The 23,697-nt window shown below is 34.1% G+C and overlaps 4 protein-coding genes across 7 annotated transcripts; all 4 read right to left on the bottom strand.

Moving 5' to 3' along the window:
• Positions 1 to 358: 358 nt before the first annotated feature.
• Positions 359 to 22,699, bottom strand: LOC101203549. 3 transcript variants are annotated; one of them, XM_031882827.1, is made up of 20 exons: positions 21,595 to 22,698; positions 21,386 to 21,463; positions 21,080 to 21,281; positions 20,833 to 20,956; positions 20,138 to 20,227; positions 19,819 to 19,917; positions 17,574 to 17,666; positions 17,364 to 17,445; positions 17,204 to 17,263; positions 17,075 to 17,127; positions 16,824 to 16,990; positions 16,388 to 16,598; positions 16,212 to 16,269; positions 16,023 to 16,079; positions 15,655 to 15,900; positions 15,224 to 15,288; positions 1,542 to 1,598; positions 1,369 to 1,462; positions 1,012 to 1,152; positions 359 to 911 (listed from the first exon to the last, which is right to left on the bottom strand). In XM_031882827.1, exons 1-20 carry the CDS (start codon positions 22,324 to 22,326, stop codon positions 807 to 809), a joined length of 2,814 nt encoding a protein of 937 aa, XP_031738687.1. In that variant the 5' UTR covers positions 22,327 to 22,698; the 3' UTR covers positions 359 to 806. The 3 variants fall into 3 exon arrangements, 2 of the variants coding, with proteins under 2 accessions (XP_031738687.1, XP_031738686.1); XM_031882826.1 differs by lacking the exons at positions 359 to 911; positions 1,012 to 1,152; positions 1,369 to 1,462; positions 1,542 to 1,598 and adding exons at positions 13,880 to 14,424; positions 14,525 to 14,665; positions 14,882 to 14,975; positions 15,055 to 15,111; XR_004215365.1 differs by lacking the exons at positions 359 to 911; positions 1,012 to 1,152; positions 1,369 to 1,462; positions 1,542 to 1,598 and adding exons at positions 15,054 to 15,111; positions 15,406 to 15,493 and having other exon boundaries at positions 21,595 to 22,699.
• LOC116402755 (ribonuclease MC-like) lies at positions 2,590 to 3,470 on the bottom strand. The gene is made up of 2 exons (XM_031882830.1): positions 3,198 to 3,470; positions 2,590 to 3,102 (listed from the first exon to the last, which is right to left on the bottom strand). The coding sequence occupies exons 1-2, from the start codon at positions 3,432 to 3,434 to the stop codon at positions 2,689 to 2,691; spliced, it is 651 nt and encodes a 216-aa protein (XP_031738690.1). The 5' UTR covers positions 3,435 to 3,470; the 3' UTR covers positions 2,590 to 2,688.
• LOC101219157 (putative pectinesterase 14) lies at positions 6,561 to 9,294 on the bottom strand. Its single transcript, XM_004137942.3, has 5 exons — positions 8,713 to 9,294; positions 7,644 to 7,815; positions 7,276 to 7,482; positions 6,940 to 7,193; positions 6,561 to 6,839 (listed from the first exon to the last, which is right to left on the bottom strand). Exons 1-5 carry the CDS (start codon positions 9,129 to 9,131, stop codon positions 6,662 to 6,664), a joined length of 1,230 nt encoding a protein of 409 aa, XP_004137990.1. The 5' UTR covers positions 9,132 to 9,294; the 3' UTR covers positions 6,561 to 6,661.
• On the bottom strand, positions 11,683 to 13,314 carry LOC116402754 (F-box protein CPR1-like). Of its 2 annotated transcripts, none has more exons than XM_031882828.1 (2): positions 13,085 to 13,314; positions 11,683 to 13,018 (listed from the first exon to the last, which is right to left on the bottom strand). In XM_031882828.1, exon 2 carries the CDS (start codon positions 12,987 to 12,989, stop codon positions 11,802 to 11,804), a length of 1,188 nt encoding a protein of 395 aa, XP_031738688.1. In that variant the 5' UTR covers positions 12,990 to 13,018; positions 13,085 to 13,314; the 3' UTR covers positions 11,683 to 11,801. The 2 variants fall into 2 exon arrangements, with proteins under 2 accessions (XP_031738688.1, XP_031738689.1); XM_031882829.1 differs by having other exon boundaries at positions 11,683 to 12,384; positions 12,526 to 13,313.
• Positions 22,700 to 23,697: the final 998 nt, after the last annotated feature.

Here is a 23,697-nt window from a genome sequence, read left to right as displayed (position 1 = left end):
GCCACCATTATAAGATGCACCCAGATACTTGCAAAACAATAGTTACCACTTAATAACTTGAACTCAAAAATACATGTATTAATCATCTTTTTAGAATTAGAATTGTATTGTTTACCTAAGAACTTGGTAAAATTTGTCATTTTTAGATCTCACTTTCCCATTCCAAATTTCAAAGTAACCTCTCCATCATTCCGACATTTTTTACATTTCACCAACCTAATCAATTGCCTGTCAAGTTAGAATTTGCAAGATAATGTAAGCATTTTAAAAGATAAAGACACCCTATATTGCCGTTTCTGAAGTTCTTTCCATTAACCCCTTCATCCCCACATTTGCTAAACTAAAATAGAAAATTAAATAAACAAATAAAATTTGCAACCGTCGTTCTATTTGTAAATAATAAAATTATCCCCTAAAATCTATCTCACAATGAACTATATAATAAACACATGGGATATTTAGGCAGTTGAATATTCACAAGCACGCATTGGGTTACCAAGCATGAATGGGAAAAAGGGTGTTTAGAATGGCTAGTGGTTTTTGCCTAAAACCATCACCTACCAAGACCGTCTATATAAGGGCAAGGGCAAATGAGAAGGTTCGAGAAAGCTACATTTGAATATGTAATATTAACTAAAATGGATATTTAGCTACCCTACCACTGCTCTCACCTTACTGAATATCCTAAAAACAGGAAAAACTTTGTAAGCTATACACAGACAAAGCTACAGAATGATATGGTGGAAGAGAGGAATGGAGAGAGGAAGGGGGAGATTAGAGGGAACCTCACACCCTTCCATGGTTGGTCACAAGGGAGCACCTACAACCCGACACGACGGAACCGTTTTCTGAAGCATGGATGTCCCTTTGAATGTCACCATCTGGCAACAACTTCTTCTATAGCTGCTGAGCTGCAGAGAGTCGACACAGAATTTCATTTAGCCGTGGCTGGAATTCAAACCGTTTCAGATAATGAATATGTGCTATTCTTATGATCCTTGAAGTATGTACCTGGTCTGGTTTTATTCTCTCAAAACCAAATTTTTCAGTCCAAATGGACTCCGCTTCTTCAGCAGCTGGTAGAACAAGGCATTTGACTTTCAAGAAAGCTAGCAGCCTCTCAATGCACGAAAACAATGTTTGGAAGTAGCCCTATCATCGTTACATGTAGAAAAGAGTCAAATCAGAATGGCCAACAGATTGCAAACTCTTGATTAGAAAGTCGAAGAAGAATTCAAAAGCATTCCAAATTGCTTTACAAACTCGTAATAAGCCATGGTGTAGGGAAAAATCAAAGAACGCAGTATAAGGTAATTGTCACAGGCAAAAGCAAAAAACAAAAAAAGAAATGAAATTGACTGCTCAGACCTTGCCATGGTTACCATTACTTGTCGCAACCAATGGCAGCTCTGCAATATCTTGCCCAAAAACTTGAAGGATTGCAGCGGATACAACAAATGAGCTGTGCAATATAAAGAAAGATGTATGTTATTAGACTTTGTAACAGGTAATGGGTCGCATCGATAAGCTAAGATTCTTAGTTGACAATTAATATGGCACAATACATGCCTCCAAACTCTTGTCCACCAACATCCCTCCTGTGAGATAGAGTGACAGAGAAGAACACAAAAATAGATATTACCATTAATAAAACTGAATATGGCCACTACTATTATTGATAATGATGCACATTCTGCAGACACGAATGAAATTGCAAATCAGAAACTCTAAAAGAACGAAACATTTGACAGAAAAATTGGTGCAGGGGGTTATGGAGGAATTAATGGATTGCACTTGTACCCAACCATAACAAACACAAGAAAAACTGTAACCTAACCTCCATTTAATTTATGTTCAAACTATCCTAAATCTTTGTTCACAAATTACTAAATGTAATTAACTAAACTAATTTATTATATAGTAAATAACCAATTATCTATTTTGTATTAATGTTTTAGAAAATGAAGCCAAATTTTAAAACTACAATTTTTGAATTTCTAAAGGATAATATTTGGTTTGTTGAAAGTTTTGTGTGTCTTCTTCTCTGAGGGCAGAGGAGATGTTTGTTTGTTAGTTCATATGCTAAGGGCAACTCCCATCCTTTGGCATTTCTCCAAATTCTCATAGAAAGAAAAATCTCACACTGTTCTTCCATTCTCCTGATGTGGGCATCAAGAAAGTTCCGTATTTTTGGACTCAGTAACGCTACGGTTATATTATATGCTTTTTATTTATTTACTCTTTGGTAATTTTTTTGCTCTTGATTTTGTATCCTAATAATGCAACGGTTGGTGGTAGCTTATTAAATATGTATATATATATAATATAATATATAGGTATGGCCACTTGAATATTATCAATAATGCTGTGTACTCTTTCTCTGTGTTGTTGGAAATTTGAAATTATATGTTCTTTTCTTTGATTGACTTCCAACCATTATTTTGATTATGTAGAACCAAATAGAAAGAGTTATTCTAAGAATTTGAAATCAACTCTGGTTCAAATTTCTTATCCATACCAGAATTATTCTAGGAATTATATCAATATTCATTCAGTAAACACTAGAAAGAGAGAGGGTCTGATTAATAATTATACCAACATGGTATTGCATGATAATAATATGAAAATGTTATTTATTATTGTTTAGTATATAATAGTTTGTTGTTAAGAACATGGCAAACCAACTTTCTACCATACAAATGATTTTGCACAAGTGTTACTAACAAATGTAGGACAATCGATGAGGGTAGCACCATCTTTTTCCAAACACAGTACAATTTCATTCAACTGCGACTTGCCAGTTTTAACATTTTTGTTGCAGCGGATTCCGGGATACTTTTTTGTTGTCCTTTGAATAGGGGCCATGATGTTTTGGATTGCAAGGTTTTGGGAGGTTTGAGGGTTGAGCCCAGCAGCCTTTAAGATTGTCAATAGATCAAATTTTCGTAGGAGATTCAAAGAAATTTGGAAATATTGAAATAAGCTAAAAGGAGGATCTGAACATTTCCCATGAGTGTCCCATTCATGACCCCAAAATTTATCGTTATTTCCATATTTTAAATCTGGCCAAGATATATTCAGTTGTCCTTCAAGTGATATAACCTAAAATTAAAGCATGTTACAACGTTATATTAGTTAAACGCTAAAGATGGAGAAGAAAAAAACACACATATACAAATATTAAAGAAGATGGGAACCTTGCTATATATCGTTTTTGATTGACAAAGAAGATGAGCATTACTGTGATTACTTGGCCACAAGCCATGAATAGTAAACTTGGCTTGAGGCGGAGTATGACATGGAGAGACACGAGCACCGGTATTACATACATTCGGCCCCCACTGTTCCACGAATTGGAAGAACTCAAATGGAACGCCGCCATTAACGAACACCACCAAACTCAAAAAGTAAATAATTAAAATAGATTGAGTCATTGAGAATTGATAGAAGAGAACAAAACAATGAGATAGAAGAAGGTGAATGGAATGAAGAATAAATGAAGAAACAAGAGTATATATAGACTTATAATGTGTCACTTATACAAAAAATGGTAGAAGTGCTTTTAGAAAAGAGATTCTAATATTGTCAAAGGTAAAACAAATATTAAATTTGAAAAATTAATATTACATCCATTTAATGAATAATGCATTTAAATAGTGTGATTAAGAAAAAAAATATAGATTTTGGAAAGTGCAAAACTAAAACAACACGTTATTTCACATCCATAAAACCTAAATAGAAAACAATATGATATTTTATATTATGACCAAATCAATTATTCGTTTTTTAATAAATTCATTCTATGATGTATAACATAAGATTCAATAAGTAGTAATCATATAATGACGTATAACCTTAAGATTCAATAAATAGTAATGATATGTGTAAGAATAGAATTCAATAAACAGTATTCATATCTCAATGTTTGTAAACAATGAAAAATAATTTTGTAATAGTATTAATAAGTGTTGTAACAACCAATACTATAAAAGAGAAAAAATATGATACTTTTTAATAGTCATATATTGACTGTACAGCAGAGAATGATTTGTAAATACTGACATATAAAAATTTTCATTATATGTTCATGTTTGATTTTTTTTTCTTTCAAAAGAAAAACAATAGTTGAGATACATTTCAATATTAACAATAAGTGATTTCTTTTTCTTGAAAAGAAAACTATAATATTGTATAGTTAACAATGATTTATAACTACATGACGTGTAAGAATTTTTAATTTATATTCATAATTCATTTATCTTATTTGAAAAGCTTTGTTTAAAAGAATGATCTCATTTGTAATATGAAATACATTTCAATATTAACACTAATATGAGTAATACACTATTTAAAAATATAGACTATTATTATATATGATAATAATGAAAATGGTTTATAGGTTGTTATATAATATAATTAAGGGTTTTTTAAAAATGCCAACACTAACAAAATAAGCAAATTGATATTATTAGCAACCATCAAAATAGTAATTATATTGTATATATATTTTTAAAGAAAAAACTAATTATTAATATGCATTCAAATTCATTACCCTAATTCTATTCAAGTTAATTTTGTTGACTTAATTTGTTAATATTTCAACAAAAATTGAAAAAAGAAAAGATGGTTTTATAAATAAGTTTCGAATTTCTTAAAAATAAACATTCCACCCCAAAAGCAATACATTGTGTGAAAGCTAAGCAACAAACGCTCATTTGCTCCATCTACACATTAATTAAAATAGTTTGGAAAATACTAAAATTCATATCACTCAAACAACATACATCAAACAATATGACTTACAATAGTAAAACCCGAAAATACTAAAAATCATAATTGATCATATCTCTTCCCCCTTCCACAGATACCAAACTCTCGATGAAAAGATCATGAGCTTCGAATCTGTGAGGTTTTACATAAGTTACATCTCCTTCTATTGAAAGTTTTTTGAATAGCTGAGTTTTCGTATTATACATAATCACATGACCTTCACTTGACTCCATTAACAATTCTTCATAACTTACAAACAATAATGGGTGCTCAACTTCAAAAGGAGGGTCAATCGTCAATAGCTTCAACCACGAAACAACACCATATTCATCCTTCTCCATCTCCCAAATGTCAATATTTGTCTCATCAGTTCCAATATTTGTCTCATTACTTTTATATGGATAAATAAAAAGAACAATGGATCTATTCAAAACCCTTAAACTTGTTTTATGCTTTCTCTCATCATAACCACCCGGTAGTGAAATTTTATCAAAAACCTCTTCATTCATGTCAAATGTTATAATATGGTTTCCTTCAAAATCAGAACTGCTTGATTCACCCTCTCCCCACCAATAAAATATTCCTTCGTGATACATTAGAAATGAAGGTATAAATCTTGCATTGCCACAAAACATAGGGGCTTCAATTTCTCTCCATTTATCTTTGTTCAAATCATAAATTTCCACTCTCATCGTGAATTCTGTTGGTCCTCGACAACTCACTATTCTAACAACTTTGAAATTGCTAGATTTTGCACCATACCCAAATCCGGTAGTAAATGGTACTGCAGAGTAAAAATCAGGATCATCATAATAACCACCACGAACGATAAGAATCGAGGGCGGAAGTTTACGAAACTGTCTAGTCATAGGATTAATGAGGAAAACATCATCACCATTCGTAAGACAAACTAAGCCGTGAGAATGGCCACAAACTTCTAAAAGTGGATCAATCTGTTCGAATGGCAAATTGATGTCCATAATAGATACAGATCCATTGAGAGAAAATTTGAGAATGGAGAACACAAGTTCTTGTTTGCCAGAGTGATTGGTGAGGGCACGTTTGATGAGGACGTGTTTATGGGGAAAAGAATCTAAGAAATGTTTTGTTACAAATTTAGGATGGTTGATAAGATCAAACCAGGATTTACAAACACACTTAAATCGGAGAAGAGATTGTGGTGGAAGCTTGGATAGAATTTGAATCACAACGTCGGAAACCACCATTATTGAAGTGTTTGCGATGGAAAAATGAAGTGTAAGAGAAAAGAGCAAAAATAAAAAAGAATAGAAAAGAAAAGAGTGTAAATGTAAAGTTTTACCGTGAAGAATGGTGAGGCTTGCAAATAATGGAGTCTGGGGTAGAGATTGGAGATCAATCTACGGTTGTTTGAAACAAGAACCTGACGGAGGAAATGGAGAAGAAGATGGTATATGTCTTTAGGGTTTTTCCATTTTCCATATTTGGTTTCTGAGTTGGGTTGCCATATTGGGTCGAAGGTCCTTTTTATTTATTTATTTTATTTTTCAATTAAAACGTTTCATTTCAAAAAAATTACAAATCCTTTATAGGGTTTTTTATTTTCATATTTGGTTTCTTAGTTGGGCTTCCATATATTTATTTAAAGGGCTTTTTGGTTTTTCATTTTCATATTTGGTTTCTTAGTTGGGGCTTCCATATATTTATCTAAAGGGCTTTTTGGTTTTTTGTTTTCATATTTGGTTTCTTAGTTGGGCTTCCATATTTGGCTACTAGATGATGTTGAGCCACCATTAGAAGATGCACAGAGATACTTGCAAAACAATAGTTAGCACTTAATAACTTGAACTCAACAATCAAAGAACAAGGGCAGTATTATATGTGTTACAAATAAGCATTGATTTATTTGAAATTAAATGGTTGACAAAGTACTGTTGATTTGTTGATTGATGAGCCATTGATTTCCATCAACATACGAAACATCCAAGTAATGCTGAGCTTCAACTTGATTCAGCTGCTTTGAATATGGCACTCTCAACCTATAATTTGCACCATCTCCAAAGCATTCATATTCCCCAAACAACACACTCCTGATAATAAAAATGAAAAACAAACATCACCACTTTGTTTTTAAGTGAAAAAAAGAAGAAAAAATTGTTTTTGAACACTCAGAAATGACTCTGATATTACTGGTCTCTTGAAGGGTCTCTCCAGTCATTCCATCCGTCCACAGCAACGACATCGGTCATATACGTTTTAGAGAATACGACGGTGGCACAAGCGCCCCAAGCACGACCAAGCCACACCTTCCCAGAGCCACTGATGGTGCAATTGATGAAAGCAAAACCAGTTTCCTCACTTCTTGTTTGCCTTCCATGAGCTGTGATGGCTCCACTCACCCCACCACCCAACACTTCCTTTGCTATTGATTTGATCCTACAACCCTGAACCATTTACCCAAAACAGACAAATCTTCTAATTTTAATCCCCTTTTTTCTTTTGTATATAGAAATGATGATTACATACATCGTAGAGCGATCGAGCATTGCCGAAGATGAAATCAATGGATCCTTGAATGAAACATTCTTTGAAGTAATGCCTTCCTTTGTCATCATAAAGTGTGTCTTGAGCTCCATAAAATCCACATCCATAGAAAGCAGCTTCGTCTCCTGCAATTCGAACTGCAACTGCTTGTCCTCCAACAGTCCCTGGAGTTGCCTCAGGAGCTGTGTTCTTTTCCCCCAAAAAGAAAAGTCAGTCATTAAAGATTAAAAGTAATAAAGACAACACATTTTGATTTACCTTCTAAGTGCGTAAAAACGCTTTTTAAAAACGATTGAAGAGGCTTACAAAAAGAGAGTTGAACAAGAAAAGGGAAGATGTTTTTTTGTTACTTTGAAGCTGATGTTGTAGGCAATGAAGTTTGAAGCAAAGATGGTGACTGAAGAGCTGTAAGTGGTGCCTCCTGTGGAATTGGCTGTGTCATTCCATTCTATTGCAGTGTTGAGGTAACCTTGACCTTCAATTATCAAGTTTGTTTTGTTGGCTTCTATCACTACCTTCTCCCTGCCAACAATTTTTCTTTTAACTCAACAAAAAGAAAAAAGAAAAAAATAGCGAGTTTATGAACCTCATACCCTTTAATTACGAGGTTTTTGTAAGATGGCCATCTCTCAAAGGTTCTACTCCTAGATTAATTATTCACTCCTTAAAAATATATGAAATCCAACATTTTACTTATATCATAGCACACTTGCAATCTTAGACTTGATATCACATTAGGGACATCTTGCCCATCGTGAAATAGGCGTAGTTCGATCCCGATGGTAATGTCTATCACGGTTTTCACTTTTTTTCACCCTTTTACCGGTCGGCCTCTCGGGTTCCCTCCCACCCCGATACTTAAGCGTACCACTTCAAGAAGAACCTCACCCATATACTTCAAGGACATTTCATGTCTTGTTTAAAAATCACAATGTTTTTTCAAAAATTGTGACAGAACTATGTTTGAATATCCCAATTGGATGGCACCACCGAGGGCGATTATTGGCGAAAGGGTGAGAATTTTTTTTTAAAAAAAATTGTCATGCCCATCGAGTTAGAGCTACAACCATCTCACGATGGACAAGACATCTCTAACGTTATACCAAGGCCAAGGCAATAAGTGCGAGACAGACGTAACGTTTTTGTTCATATTAAGGAGTAGTTCATTGATCCTTAGGGTGTCTAGAAGAACATCCATATAAAAATTTGATTTAACGTTTTAACTAAACTTGATAAAGGTAATAATAGGACTTAGAAAATTCTAGGACGAAAATAAAAGATGGTTTAGAAGAAGTTAAAGAGAGACTAAAATCACATCAAAATCAAAAACTTCTATTGAAAGCAAAATATTTTAACTGCCCTCGCTTGCCAAGAATCGATGTAGCTGGAAGATTTAAATGTGTTATGGAAGTTAATGACCTATAGATTCCAGAGTCAATTAGGATAAGGGTCCTTGAAGAGCCATAATCAGGAACAGCATCCACTGCAGTTTGTACGCTGCTGAAATTTGCACATCCCTTCAAATCAACAGTTAAAGTGAGTGAAACATTGTACAAAGATATCAACTTGGAGTCCCATTTCTTCTCATCACAACTTTTCTCATCTCTCCATTGGTATTGGGTTTTGGACAGATATTGAGTCACAAGAGATAAAATCTCATCCAAACCACTCCCTTTCACTATACTACTGAAAACGCCAAGTTCAAAAGCAGTGTCGTGAGGACCAACAGTGGCAATAATAGCCGTCAAGGGAAGCGGGAATGAACGCAGGACAATGGTGATGAAAAGAGCTACAATGAGAAGAGTATAGAACCAAAAGAAGTTCGTTTTGATCCTCATGAGCTACAAGTTTTGTTATATATTTGAACTTGGGGGAAAATGGGAGTTCAGTGGGGGATTGGCTTGGCAGGTAAGAAACCTAAAGACTTTGGCCATGCATTATTGTTTTGGTTTCTGATAATGATGTCAATGTCAATTTCAATTTCTTAAAGGAAAAGGGTTTTTGAAATCAAAGAGTTGATGAGCAAAACATATAAAGATGTATATTTTATAAAGAGAAGTTTAAAAAAAATGGAATCTTTTCAAGGATTGATATTTAAGGTAAGTTTTGAGTATCATTACGCATCTTTCTCCATCTCTATTACTAATTATGCTTTAAGGCAAAGCATGGAGGCTGTTGTGAGTGTGACTATTTGTGCACATTGTCTTTTACTTGTAAACCAAAATAGTACACTTTTCACTGTTTTTTTATACCATTACTGTAGAATCTAAATTGAATAATATCTTACAATAATCTCTTCTTAGTTTGGTTAAAATATGTATTAATAATCTTTTTAGAATTAGAATTGTATTGTTTACACAAGAAGTTGGCAAAATTTGTCATTTTTAGATCTCACTTTCCCATTCCAAAGTAACATCTCCATCGTTCCTAAACAGTGGTATGACATTTTTTACATTTCACCAACCATATCAATTACGTGTCAAATTATAATTTGCAAGATAATATAAGCATTTTAGAAAGATAAAGACACGCTATATTGCCGTTTCTGAAGTTCTTTCGATTAACCCCTCCATCCCCATATTTGCTAAACTAAAATAGAACATTGAATAAACAAATAAAATTTGCAAATCAGAAACTCTAAAAGGATGAAACATTTGACAGAAAAATTGGTGCAGGGATTTTTTGAGGAATTAATGGATTGCACTTGCACCCAACCATAAGAAACAAAAGAAAACTGTCCAAACACACAACCTAACCTCCATTTATTTTATGTTCAAACTATCCTAAATCTTTGTTCACAAATTATTAAATGTAATTAACTAAACTAATTTATTATATACAAAATAACCAATTATCTATTTTGTATTAATGTTTTAAAGAATGAAGCCAAATTTTAAAACTATAACTTTTGAATTTCTAAAGGATAATATTTGGTTTGTTGAAAGTTTTGTGTGTCTTCTTCTGTAAGGGCAGAGGAGATGTTTGTTTGTCAGTTCATATGCTAAGGGCAACTCCCATCCTTTGGCATTTCTCCAAATTCCCATAGAAAGAAAAATCTCACACTGTTCTTCCATTTTTCTGATGTGGGCATCGAGAAAGTTCAGTACATTTGGACTCAATAACTACTATAATGCATTCTAAAAGAGTGATTAAGGAAAAAAAATAAGCATTTTAGGAACTGCAAAACTAAAACAACATTATAATAATAGGAACCTCAATAATTGGCTAATTTCAATTTTTCTTCTTTTAATAAATTTATCCTACCGCATATAACAATAAGATTCAATAAATAGCAATTCTCTTCCTACATAGTAATTAAAATTGCAATGGAAAGAGAAAAAGAGAATTTAATAGTAATAATAAAACGACCTCAAAAGAAAAAGAAATTAGAAGAATGAGAAAAGGATTTTATTATCATGAATAAACAAAGTGCGTAATTTGAATTCCTCGGAAAAAAACGTTTTTTTTCAAAATTAATTTTTCTATCTAAACACTTCTGATAGATACTTCTTCAAATAGAAACACAAATGTGTTTAATAACTATTTTTAAAAGTAAAAGTTTGGTTTTTTATTTACTAAAAATGTTTAAATCAATATTTTTAAGGTCGGTAAGTGGCAATCGAAGGTTGGTCAAGGTGGTCATCGATGAAGTTGTTGAAAATGAGCGTTAGAGATAGGCCTACAGCGATCACCATCACCATGTGTGGTATTTGAAAGTTGATGACCGAACTTTCTAAATTAAATTTAAAAAAAAAAAAAGCAACTCACAAATAATAAAATTTAAGATGTTCTTTCTTTTTTTTTTTTTTTTGTGATTTTTCTCCAAAGTGCAAATGAAAAAATTAATGCAAAAGTGACATTATTTATTAGTAACTACATAGTGTATAAGAATTCCCAATTTATATTCATATTTTATTTCTTTTCCTTGAAAAGTTTTGTTTCCAAGGATTTTAGTACGGAATTATCTAATTTGTAACACTAAATACATTTCAATATTAACAATAATATATATGAGTATTCAATATAGACTATTATTAATATATCATAATAATGAAATTGATTTATACTTTATGATATAATTAAGGGTTTCTTAACAATGCTACCACGAACGAAATAAGCAAACCGATATTCATTAGCCAACAATAAAAATAATAATTCTATTGTATATATTTTTTTAAAGAAAAAACTAATTATTAGTATGCATTCAAATTCATTATGCTAATTCTATTTAAATTATTGTGGTTAGGATCAATCATTATTCATTTGTTAATTTTGTTGACTTAATTTGTTAATATTTCAACAAAAATTTTAAAAAGAAAAGATTGTTTTATAGATAGGTTTTGTATTTCTTAAATCTATATGTTAAAAATAATCATTCCACCCCAAAAGTAACAAACCTCATTTGCTTCATCTAAACATTAATTAAACTAGTTTGACAAAATACTAAAACTCATATCACTCAAACATATATCAAACAATATGACTTACAATAGTAAAACCCGAAAATACTAAAAATCATAATTGATCATATCTCTTCTCTCTTCCACTAATAACAAACTCTCAATAAAAAGATCATGAGCTTCAAATCTGTGAGGTTTTGCATAAGTTACATCCCCTTCTATTGGAAGCTTTTTGAATAGTTGAGTTGCCGTGTTATACATAATCACATGCCCTTCACTAGACTCCATTAACAGTTCTTCACAGCTTACAAACAACAATGGATGCTCAACTCCAAAAGGAGGGTCAATCGTCAATAGCTTCGACCACGAAACAACGCCAAATTCATCCTTCTCCATTTCCCAAATGTCAATATTTGTCTCATCGGTTCCAATAATTGTCTCATAGGTTCCAATATTTGTCTCATTACTTTTATATGGATAAACAAAAAGAACTATGGATTTATTCAAAACCCTTAAAACTATTTTATGTTTTTTGTTATCGAAGCTCTCCGGTAATGAAACTTTACCAAAAATCTCTTCACTCATGTCAAATGTTATAATATGGTCCGTTTCAGAAATCCTTGGTTCACCTTCTCCCCACCAATAAAATATTCCTTCGTGATACATATCAAATGTAGATTTGCATGATGCCCTGCCACAGAAATCAGGAGCTTCAATTTCTCTCCATTTATCTTTGCTCAAATCATAAATTTCCACTCTTATTCTGGATTCTGATTGTCCTCGACAACTCACAATTCTAACAACTTTGAAATCGCTAGATTTTGCATCATACCCGAATCCGATAGTAACTGCTGCAGCAGCGTAATAATCAGGATCGTCATGATGGCAACCACGAAAGATAAGAATCGATGGTGGAAGTTTATGAAACTGTCTGGTCATAGGATTAACAAGGAACGCATCGTCACAATCGGAAAGACAAACTAAGCCGTGAGAATGGCCACAAAGTTCTAAAAGTGGATCGATCTCTTGGAATGTCAAATTGATGTCCATAATAGACACAGATCCATTGAGAGAGAATTTGAGGATGGAGAACACAAGTTCTTGTTTGCCAGAGTGGTTGGTGAGGGCACGTTTGATGAGGACATGTTTATGGGGAAAAGAATCTAAGAGATGTTTTGTTACAAATTTAGGATGGTTGATAAGATGATACCAGGATTTGCAAACAGACTTGAATCGAAGAAGAGATTGTGGTGGAAGCTTGGATAGAATTTGAATCACAACATCAGAAACCACCATTATTGTTATGTTTACGATGAAAATACTAACTGTAAGAGAAAAGAGCAAAAATTAAAATCAATAGAAAAGAATAGAGTGTAAATGTGAAGTTTTACCGTGAAGAATGGTGAGGCTTGCAAAGAATGGAGTGCGGTGGAGATTGGAGATCAATCTACCGTTGTTTCAAACAAGAACCTGAGGGAGGAAATGGAGAAGATGATAGATGTCTTTAGGGTTTTTCCTTTTTCCATATTTGGTTTCTGAGTTGGGTTGCCATATCGGGTGACAAAGGGAAATGACCAATTAAAACGTTTCATTTCAAAAAATCACAAAAATGACAGATCGTTTTTAGGGTTTTTTATTTTCATATTTGGTTTCTTAGTTGGGCTTCCATATATTGTCTAAAGGGTTTTTTGGTTTTTCATTTTCATATTTGGTTTCTTAGTTGGGCTTCCATGTATTTATCTAAAGGGCTTTTTGGTTTTTCATTTTCATATTTGGTTTCTTAGTTGGGATGCCATATTCGGCTACTAGATGATGTTGAGCCACCATTATAAGATGCACCCAGATACTTGCAAAACAATAGTTAGCACTTAATAACTTGAACTCAAAAATACATGTATTAATCATCTTTTTAGAATTAGAATTGTATTGTTTACCTATGAACTTGGTAAAATTTGTCATTTTTAGATCTCACTTTCCCATTCCAAATTCCAAAGTAACCTCTCCATCATTCCTGACATTTTTTACATTTCACCAACCTAATCAATTGCCTGTCAAGTTAGAATTTGCAAGATAATGTAAGCATTTTAAAAGATAAAGACACCCTATATTGCCGTTTCTGAAGTTCTTTCCATTAACCCCTTCATCCCCACATTTGCTAAACTAAAATAGAAAATTAAATAAACAAATAAAATTTGCAACCGTCGTTCTATTTGTAAATAATAAAATTATCCCCTAAAATCTATCTCACAATGAACTATATAATAAACACATGGGATATTTAGGCAGTTGAATATTCACAAGCACGCATTGGGTTACCAAGCATGAATGGGAAAAAGGGTGTTTAGAATGGCTAGTGGTTTTTGCCTAAAACCATCACCTACCAAGACCGTCTATATAAGGGCAAGGGCAAATGAGAAGGTTCGAGAAAGCTACATTTGAATATGTAATATTAACTAAAATGGATATTTAGCTACCCTACCACTGCTCTCACCTTACTGAATATCCTAAAAACAGGAAAAACTTTGTAAGCTATACACAGACAAAGCTACAGAATGATATGGTGGAAGAGAGGAATGGAGAGAGGAAGGGGGAGATTAGAGGGAACCTCACACCCTTCCATGGTTGGTCACAAGGGAGCACCTACAACCCGACACGACGGAACCGTTTTCTGAAGCATGGATGTCCCTTTGAATGTCACCATCTGGCAACAACTTCTTCTATAGCTGCTGAGCTGCAGAGAGTCGACACAGAATTTCATTTAGCCGTGGCTGGAATTCAAACCGTTTCAGATAATGAATATGTGCTATTCTTATGATCCTTGAAGTATGTACCTGGTCTGGTTTTATTCTCTCAAAACCAAATTTTTCAGTCCAAATGGACTCCGCTTCTTCAGCAGCTGGTAGAACAAGGCATTTGACTTTCAAGAAAGCTAGCAGCCTCTCAATGCACGAAAACAATGTTTGGAAGTAGCCCTATCATCGTTACATGTAGAAAAGAGTCAAATCAGAATGGCCAACAGATTGCAAACTCTTGATTAGAAAGTCGAAGAAGAATTCAAAAGCATTCCAAATTGCCTTACAAACTCGTAATAAGCCATTGTGTAGGGAAAAATAAAAAAAACGCAGTATAAGGTAATTTTCACAGGTAAAAGCAAAATACAAAAAAGAAATGAAATTGACTGCTCAGACCTTGCCATGGTTACCATTACTTGTCGCAACCAATGGCAGCTCTGCAATATCTTGCCCAAAAACTCGAAGCATTGCAGCAGATACAACAAATGAGCTGTGCAATATAAAGAAAGAAGTCTGTTATTAGACTTTGTAACAGGTAATGGGTTGCTTCGATAAGCTAAGATTCTTACTTGACAATTAATATGGCACAATACATGCCTCCAAACTCTTGTCCACCAACATCCCTCCTGTCAGAGTGACAGATAAGAACACAAAAATACATATTACCATTAATAAAACTGGATATGGCCACTACTATTCTTGCCGTCAGACAAAATAATAATGAAATGTGTCACTAACCCATAAACCATGGCTGGAATAAGATCACGTCCACTTGTTATATCAACTATAGGATCAAACCGATCCTGTAAATTAATGATACGTTTCAATCAGATATTGCACCTATGGATCATAGTTCAAATGCTGGCAACAAACTCTACACAGCTGAAATTCAGAGACTTCTAATAATATGATATCCGTACATGCACACAACAAAGAAAATCTAGCATGAATTGGACAGTACTTCTTGGACTCATCAGCATTGTGCTTTTGTATTTGTAACTTCCAAGACTGAAATGGTATTTTAACGAAAAATAAAATAATGAGACAGAGAGAGAGAGAGAAACAAAAATGTTATTTAAAATAGCATCTTAAACGAAACAGATCATTGATCAAGCCTCAAGGAATGAACTTAACAATCAAAATAAGAAAAAAATAGTAAGACATCTTACATGAAAGATAGCAATGGCCTCTGACAATAGCAAACGAGTTTCAGGTGAAGCAATTTTGCCACTGATAAGCCTCCAACTGACGTCAACATCAACCTGAATGTCTGAACAATTTTCTCCAAGTTTTCTATTGACAGCACCTAAAAGTGAATTTGGAAGCTTTTCTGGCCCACGAATTAGCAGCTTCTGTAGAGCAGAATGTATCCTCGTACAAACTATGCTACAAAACCACTTTCCTCTTGGCAATTCCTGTTTCATTAACGGTCTTTCAAATTTTTATTCCAGAAAAAGGAGAGCATTGAACAAGGGAAGAAATCGTTTTCACACAAAGGATTTCAAGTAAAAAGCAAGACTATGATCTGAGTTAATACCTTAAGAAATGCCATTTTGTGGTCTTTTAAACAGCCCACGTGAAATTCCTTCTCGCACTGACCAGAAATCAAATGAAGAAATTTGAAGAAAAAGCACAACAGCAAGCAACATGGCAAGGAACTGGAAACGAGTCAATAAAAACAGCACTTGAAAGTTCAACTGGAAGTTAAGATGATATGATAAAATACCTGATCACAAAGTATAATTGTGCGGGGACCAAAACCTGATTTGCTGAAATCAGAGCCACTGCATACAAAAGAGGTAAGGGTTAAACTTCAATGCAAAAGCAACATATAAGATAGCACGATGAAAAGAGAAATGATGAGAAGTCTTAGGCAGGGAGAAGGAGAATTGATATTATTACCGACATAGCACACATCCACTAAGATCTGTTTCTATGTTCCTAACAATTCGAATGCATCTTTTAGTTATCTGCTCAATAGGGTCAACTCCATGTACCCTTCCCGCTGCAACAGCATTGACATTATGCTCAACAAACTTTTCTCTCTGGAACATATTCTGGCAAAATTTACAATACCAATCACCACGAGGAATACTTGATAATGATGCACATTCTGCACAGACGAATGGAACTGCAAATCAGAAACTCTACTCTGGCAAACTACAAAGTCCACTATTAAAAAAATGAACAAGCCAAGGAGGTCGATTTGACACGTGAGCTTAACACATAAACACATAAACGCACAACATACATTTGAACAGAAGAAGAGTTAGTTTTTGTTATTATTGTTGTTAATTTTTTAAATTGTCTAACCACAGTACTCCATATTATGATTCACCTTTGTGGAATGCCCTTGGGCAGCCATCACAAAGCAAAAGATTTCCACCATCTAGACATATTATGCATAAGTCATCATTATCCTTTGCAGAATACTTGCGCCCTTTTGAGAGAGAGATTGCCAATTCATGCAGAGAAACCCCATTTGATGTGTAAATGTATGCATAACTGCCAAATAAATACCCATGAGACATTGAAAAGCTTGAAATTAATAGTTTGAGCTGCCATAAAACTGAAGGAAAATATGCTCACGGTTTCTTTCGAGAAGACCAACCAGCATGAACTTCGAATTGTGAAGGACTAACCTGCACATGAAACGTAGAAAGAAAGTGTTCACTATAGCACTAAAGAATCTGGATACAAGAAGTTCAAAGGCCCTACCACACAATTGCAGCAGCAACACAAAATTCCAGATCCCTTCTTATAACCCTGGAGCAATTTCTGTATGTGAAGGGAAGAAATAAATTGCTATACACGTTAATAATCAGAATTAATATGTGATTAGTTACACAGACAAGCACTCATGATCTGCCTTAACTACCTGACCCCTGGCAAAATAAGCTACTTCAGTTCCATCAGGCAATCCGTCTTCCTCAAAAACCAACTTATGCAACCTCTGATCTCTTAAGAGTAAAAGGTATTCAAAGAAAGTAATCAATACATTTATCAAGACTATGAGGTACTTGCTTCCAGAAAAAAATTTGGGCCACTGAGAACTAAAAATCAACAAATGATTAAAAAAATCACTAACTTTGTTGTTATTTTCCATTGATTTTTAGCTAATGAAGAACTGCACTTTGAAGCACTTTGGGAGGATTTTAACATTAAGGCTGGTTTCAATGACCTGCAATTTAAAATAAAGAAAACATTAAAAGGATGAAACATTTGACAGAAAAATTGCTGCAGGGGTTTTTTGGAGGAATTAATGGATTGCACTCAACCATAACAAACAAGAGAAAATTGTCCAAACACACAATTTATTTATGTTCAAACTATCCTAAATGTTTGTTCACAAATTAATAAACGTAATTAACTAAACTAATCTATTATATGTTAAATAACCAATTATAGAATGTATTCTTGTTTCCAAAACCATTCGCATCTTGGAAAGAAACCCATCATCAAGTTTAGGTGAAAAGCAAAGAACAAAAATAAAAAATAATTACATTTGTCATATGACCCAATAAATTCCAACTAAAAAAACTCTTCAATATTCTTCTGAAATCCATATTAAAAACTACAGCAATCAACCAAATTAATCCAACAAATTGGATTCCAAATTTCCAAACTTTTTGTCTCCTCATAAGAATAGGCCTTTTTTAAGATAAAAAACACGTCATTGATAGAATGATATAAGCATCTAAAGGTGATTATTACTACTTCCTGTTGGAAACTAAGTAAGAAAGACCAATGTGTTTAAAACAACAATGCAGAAGCTTGAACTCATGACTTACCTGACCACCTACTTTGAAACCATCTTAAATTACAAATTGACTCAAAAGCTCAAGCTAATGAGTAAAGGTAAATTAAATTATATATTATCTAATGATCGTATTCATGCCTTCAGTTGAAGTCTTTGGAGAGGAACAAAAGACTCACATTTTCTTGGATAAGAAGAGGGATATTGGCTGCTTTATTGAATCTACGTCTCTATTAGCTATCACTTGAAGCAAGTTGCCCCCCCATGGATTCAGTTCCAATAGGCTAATAATCACAACATAATCACCCTTACTGATCAACGGTAGTGTTTTTTTCGTAACTATCTCTCAGTAGGATCTTTTTTTTATCCCATTTCATCTTCAACTATCAATGCTCCAAGTGGTTCATTAATAAATGGTTCAATATGAGTCGTCCAAGAATTTCCAGGTTAAAATTTCTCTTCATGACAGATCAAAATTTATATGCTCAAAGGATATAGAACAAATAAAATCATTCTTTTGCTAGAAACTATTAACCAGCAGCATATCAGAAACTCTCCAATCATCAATCTTCACAACAAAATCATATATTTCATCATCATCCAAAAAGTCTTGGCAAGTGATGTTATCATATCATCAACCTAGACTATCTCCCTAAGATTATCCTCAAAGTAATTCATTTTCTTCAAGCTGAGATGTTGCACAAAAAACTGGATCATTGCAAAAAGGGTTGAGGGCGTACATTTGGGCAAATGATGGTCTGCATCCTGAACGAGCAAGTGTGTGGGTTTCGTTTTTTGTCTTCTCTAGCTCTTTGCCCGTTACTACTAAGGTTTTACGTTTAGCAGATGAAGAAACTTATTTTACAACCAAAGGCAAAGGCAAAGGTAAAGGTAAATGTGCTGCTGTTAGGAAAAGAAAACGAGCATGCAATAGTTCTCATTTTTCAAGTAACCAGCCACTGTGGTTCCTTTTCCTCCCTCTAAGATCGCCACTATGCTCTTTCACACTGTTGCTTCCAAGTTCACCAATTCCTTTGGGTCATCTTTGTTTAGAAAGATTTGGTGGTATGGTCATGGTGCCAGATAGTGACCAAAGCTGAAGAGAAAGTGAAGGGAAAACAAATTATGATGTGCCCTACTCCACCGATTATTCAGCACCAATTGCTACACATGGCCACCATACCTCCCCAGGTAGAACCAAGGATATAGATTAAGTAGGTTTTACTGTTAAAATGGATTATGCCAAATCCATGGGAACAAAAAAAAAAAATTCAAAATGAGAGAAAACCGTCTAAAAACCCTCAATTCATAGTGCAACTTAAAAAAAAAAAAAAATCATAAAATGCTAATTGAGAAATTAATAAAACTAAAGCATTAAACTAAACTAATCTACAAGATAAAAAATAAGCAACTAAACTAGAAAATATGAAACCTCAGTGGCATTAACTTTCCATCTCAAGAACAAGGAAAACCCACCGCATAAAAGAGATCAAGTTAAAGATACTAAGAAAAAGAAAAAATCTTGCCAAAAATCAAAGTGGGCAAAAACAGTAATCTAGAGATAAACCATACTGACTTCTTTCTCATCTTCAATGCACTCTTATTCTTTGAAGGAATACGCATTGGCGCACTTCTGGGGGACCTTGAGATGGAAGTGTATTCGGACGATTTTGACCTGAAAGTTATACCAGCGATTGAACTTCAGGTACTAAAGTAGAGTATTTTAGAAAAAGAAAACGGCATACTGCTAACTTACTGGCATGAATTTCAAATTTTATTCTTCAATCCCCAAATGTGACGAGGAAGAATGGAAAGGAAGTGGAATAAAAATAAAATAAAGTATATTCAGTAGTCTACTATTAGGGGAAATAGAACATAGACAGAATAATACTCACTTTGCTTTTGTTACCCATTTGCGTTTATATCGTGAAGAAATAGATACTGAAGCACTTCCAGATGATTTTGACGTGGTTGGTTCTGCCAGCCTGAAAAACAAAACTAATTTAAATTACATCTTAAATATTATAATTATACATTTATACTCAAGAAAAAAAATCAAGAACACCTTTTTGTACATAAATATTTTAAATCGTAATAAGTTAGAATCCACAATTTTCAGCATAAAAAATGACGTACTAGAAAATTACACTGTTGAAGACAGTACATCAATCTTACATGCATTATGCAAGCCCATCTTTATTTAGAAGCGCAACACGACCCAGTTTAAATACTTATAAGTTTTACTATCTGATGAGACTTCTGCGTGGCACAAACTAGCAAATAAGATACTTTCAGAAGTAGTTTGTGTACCATCGTCGAGAATTTTTAAATAATTACATTACTGGGTATGACTGAATACGTTGTCGTATTTAAAAGGCATACCAAGGAAGAATACCAAAGTCTTAACTTTATTTTCCAGAAGCTATAACATGAACGAAGCATTTGGATTCAGGTAATAGGAAAACCCGAAAAGGGGCAAAACGAAATAGTGAATCGGCAGGAACCTATGATAATCAATTAAATTAAAGACAAAAATCTTATTCCAGACAACAGGGAGACATCAAAAAGTCGAAAGAAGCATATACCGTACCTCAATCTCTTACCAATTCCGGAAGTGGGAGGGGCTGGCAGTGTTAGCATCCACTTAGATCGCTTTGATTCCTCGCACGAAGGGCATAAAGGTCCCACTTGTCCAACAGATGAAGGAAAGCATCCTAGAAATAGTTAAACTCACTGATCATCTAACAGATTATAAATGCTGTAAACTACTTGGTTTTGGTTGCGCTTATCATGACCTGTGGCTAGTGGTGACAAATAATAGAAACCCAGAATTTCACCTTTACAGTCTCTACACGTAAAATGTTTTTCTTCTGGGGAAGAGCTAATCAGACTTTGTACGGTAGCCTCAAGGGTCTGCCTACTTCCCTTGCATGCTTTCAACAAGTCGAGCAGGCTCTTCCCATTCTCAAGACATATATACTGTGCTGCTCGTTTATATTGGTTACAAGCGTGGATCTCAAATTGTGAAGGAGGAATGACCTAGATTGAAGAGAAAGAAGTTAAAGAAACGCAAGTGGGGTGAAAGAAAACACTAGCAAAAATCATTTCTTGAATTCTCATGTTAAATCAAAGAGATTACAGACTCTGCATCCATTGCAGGAGGAGCATGTACACAAAATCCCACTATCTTTAATTGTACCGCGCAGACCAAAGTCATCTGCCTGAGATCAAAATGCAGCAAGAAAATTAACCCAGTTCCCAAAAACACATCACAAGCCCAATTCATATGATTGAACACACTGAGAATTAAATAGTTAGAATTCGAGAATTTAAATGAGCAAATAGCAGTGACCTTCTTCACACCCATGTAGATGACAGGTACACCCTCGAGCAAACCAGTTTCAAACAGCTCTCTCACAGTCATTGGCCTCTTATTCAGTGCAATCTTCTTCGACATTTTCAATTCCAACTTATTCTTTGGAGTTGACAGAGAGTTGACTGTCTCACTTGTTTCCCCGCCGACATCTGAAATAACTTCCTCTTTAACTGAGCCTATTGCAAGTGGGGTGATATCCATGGGCTCAACCTTCGGCCCCAATGAGGAGCGTGTAAAGCGCTTAATTTCCCACCCAGGCAAATTCCCCTCAACTTTTATGTCCTTCGCAATAACTAAAGAACTCCCTTCAGCCCCTTCTTCCTTATTTCCAGAATTTTCCACGACCTCATCGGACTCTTTCTTACAGACAGAGCTCGTCTTTTGAATTTGAACCTCTTCAGTTCTACAACTTTCCTCAGGTGCGAAGCTTCCAAGAACCTCCCTCCCATCTGTACTATCGCACTTCTTCCTGTTACCATTATCCAACAATCCGCTGTACACATTGATCTGAGACTTCCTTACCCTGGTATACACAATCAGACCATTCACAACAGAGCCTTTAAACCTTTTGCAGCCACCACTCCGAGCAGTCTCATCTAAATAACTACTACCTGGCCTCGCCTCAGCTAGAATCTCACTACGAGTATGATCAAGAGTCCCTTCAAGCTGAGATTGAACTTCCAAAGCAAAAGCCAACTCCCGCTTCATACCTAATAATAATCTTTTCTCAATCTAGAAATTTACAAAAAAGAAATACCAACCTCGAACTTGTATAATTTGAAAAACAAACTCCGAAACAACGAATGTAGCAGTGGATCGCAAGGATGGGCGTGAACAGACATGGAGAAACAGAGAGAGAGAGAAAAAGAGATCGAAAAAAATTGGAGTTAGGGTTTTGAAGAGAGAAAGGAAAGGGAGAAAGAGGAAGAAGATACAACATGAAGAAGCATCTTGTGGAAGAATTGGAGGGTGAAGGCAGTGTGAGCTGAGAGTGAAACAATGGAGAAGGAAGGATAAAGCTGGAGGCAGAGAGAAAGGCCTCTACAAGGAACGGGCAGATGGGGCAGCATTCCCATTCCCAAACTACGCTATTTTACGGAATTAGAAATGAGGAAATTGAAATGTGGATCGTCGTCGTCATCGCCACGGGCCGAAATGGGCCCATCGTATCTCTTGAGCCGGCCCACTTTCAGTCTGTGTATAATGTGGAGAAAATCTTTTCTTATGCAACTTCTTCACAATTTAATTATTTCGTTAGAACTTCAAGTTTTGGACCTTTAATTTTTATTTTATTTTATTTTTAAAAAATTTGTAATAACATTCTCATTCTCATTCTCATTCTCTTCTATCTAATTTTTTCTTTTTTAAGGTGACATTTACATTTTTTTTATTTTCATTCAGTTATGTCTTTACATATTTCATTGAAGACAATGATTGTATGGTTTTAAAAAAATGGTTGAACAAGATTGGAAAGAAAAGAGAAAAATAAAAAATAAAAGGATAATGTGCAACCTTGCAATTCAATGCATCATAACCTATATTCAAAAGACTAACGACAAAAAAGTTCGACATCCGTTGCAACAAAAATGGTAAAACTCGCAAGTTGCAATTGTATGAAATTGTATGTGTTTGGATAAAAGTGGTGTTACCCTTATCGACCGTCCTCCATTTGTTAGCACCATTTGAACATCTAAATTTAGGTGGCTTCTTCCACAAGAGAACTTGATTGGTATGTTATGTGTTCATGACTATTGTGATCATTAAGTAGTAGTTACATGAATTTGAATAATTTGCTTTTGGATGTTCAACTGATTAAAGTCCCTCGACCATGTATGTAATATTATATTTTATAACATAAGTCATTCTTCAAATAGAACCTAATCTACACAACTATTGTCAAAACAAAATATAGAAACTAAAATTAGACATTTAAAATTATATAAACAAAAATTGAATAAATTCCAATGTACAGAAACTCAAATAATATTTTAACCCAAGTGAATGTTGTCTTATTATTTTTTATTGTCAACAAGAGTATATATATAACTTGATTGCATTCCAAGTATCCAATCATCTAGC

This window comes from Cucumis sativus, chromosome 3 (assembly GCF_000004075.3).
Source record: "Cucumis sativus cultivar 9930 chromosome 3, Cucumber_9930_V3, whole genome shotgun sequence".
NCBI lineage: Eukaryota > Viridiplantae > Streptophyta > Magnoliopsida > Cucurbitales > Cucurbitaceae > Cucumis > Cucumis sativus.
This window is presented reverse-complemented; position numbering and strand designations above follow the sequence as displayed.

Bases quoted from the DNA above. Each gene is read 5' to 3' on its own strand.
- LOC116402755 (XM_031882830.1), bottom strand. From the start codon at position 3,434: ATGACTCAATCTATTTTAATTATTTACTTTTTGAGTTTGGTGGTGTTC. The intron at 3,103-3,197 runs GTTCCCATCTTC...CTTTAATTTTAG, and splicing joins CAAAAACGATATATAGCAAG to GTTATATCACTTGAAGGACA.
- LOC101219157 (XM_004137942.3), bottom strand. From the start codon at position 9,131: ATGAGGATCAAAACGAACTTCTTTTGGTTCTATACTCTTCTCATTGTA. The intron at 7,816-8,712 runs GTCATTAACTTC...AATTGTTGGCAG, and splicing joins ATTGACTCTGGAATCTATAG to GGAGAAGGTAGTGATAGAAG. The intron at 7,483-7,643 runs GTAACAAAAAAA...TTGGGGGAAAAG, and splicing joins CCTACAACATCAGCTTCAAA to AACACAGCTCCTGAGGCAAC.
- LOC101203549 (XM_031882827.1), bottom strand. From the start codon at position 22,326: ATGAAGCGGGAGTTGGCTTTTGCTTTGGAAGTTCAATCTCAGCTTGAA. The intron at 16,991-17,074 runs GTGAGCATATTT...TTTATTTGGCAG, and splicing joins TGGTCTTCTCGAAAGAAACC to TTATGCATACATTTACACAT. The intron at 15,901-16,022 runs GTATTAACTCAG...TTAATGAAACAG, and splicing joins ACAAAATGGCATTTCTTAAG to GAATTGCCAAGAGGAAAGTG.
- LOC116402754 (XM_031882828.1), bottom strand. From the start codon at position 12,989: ATGGTGGTTTCTGATGTTGTGATTCAAATTCTATCCAAGCTTCCACCA.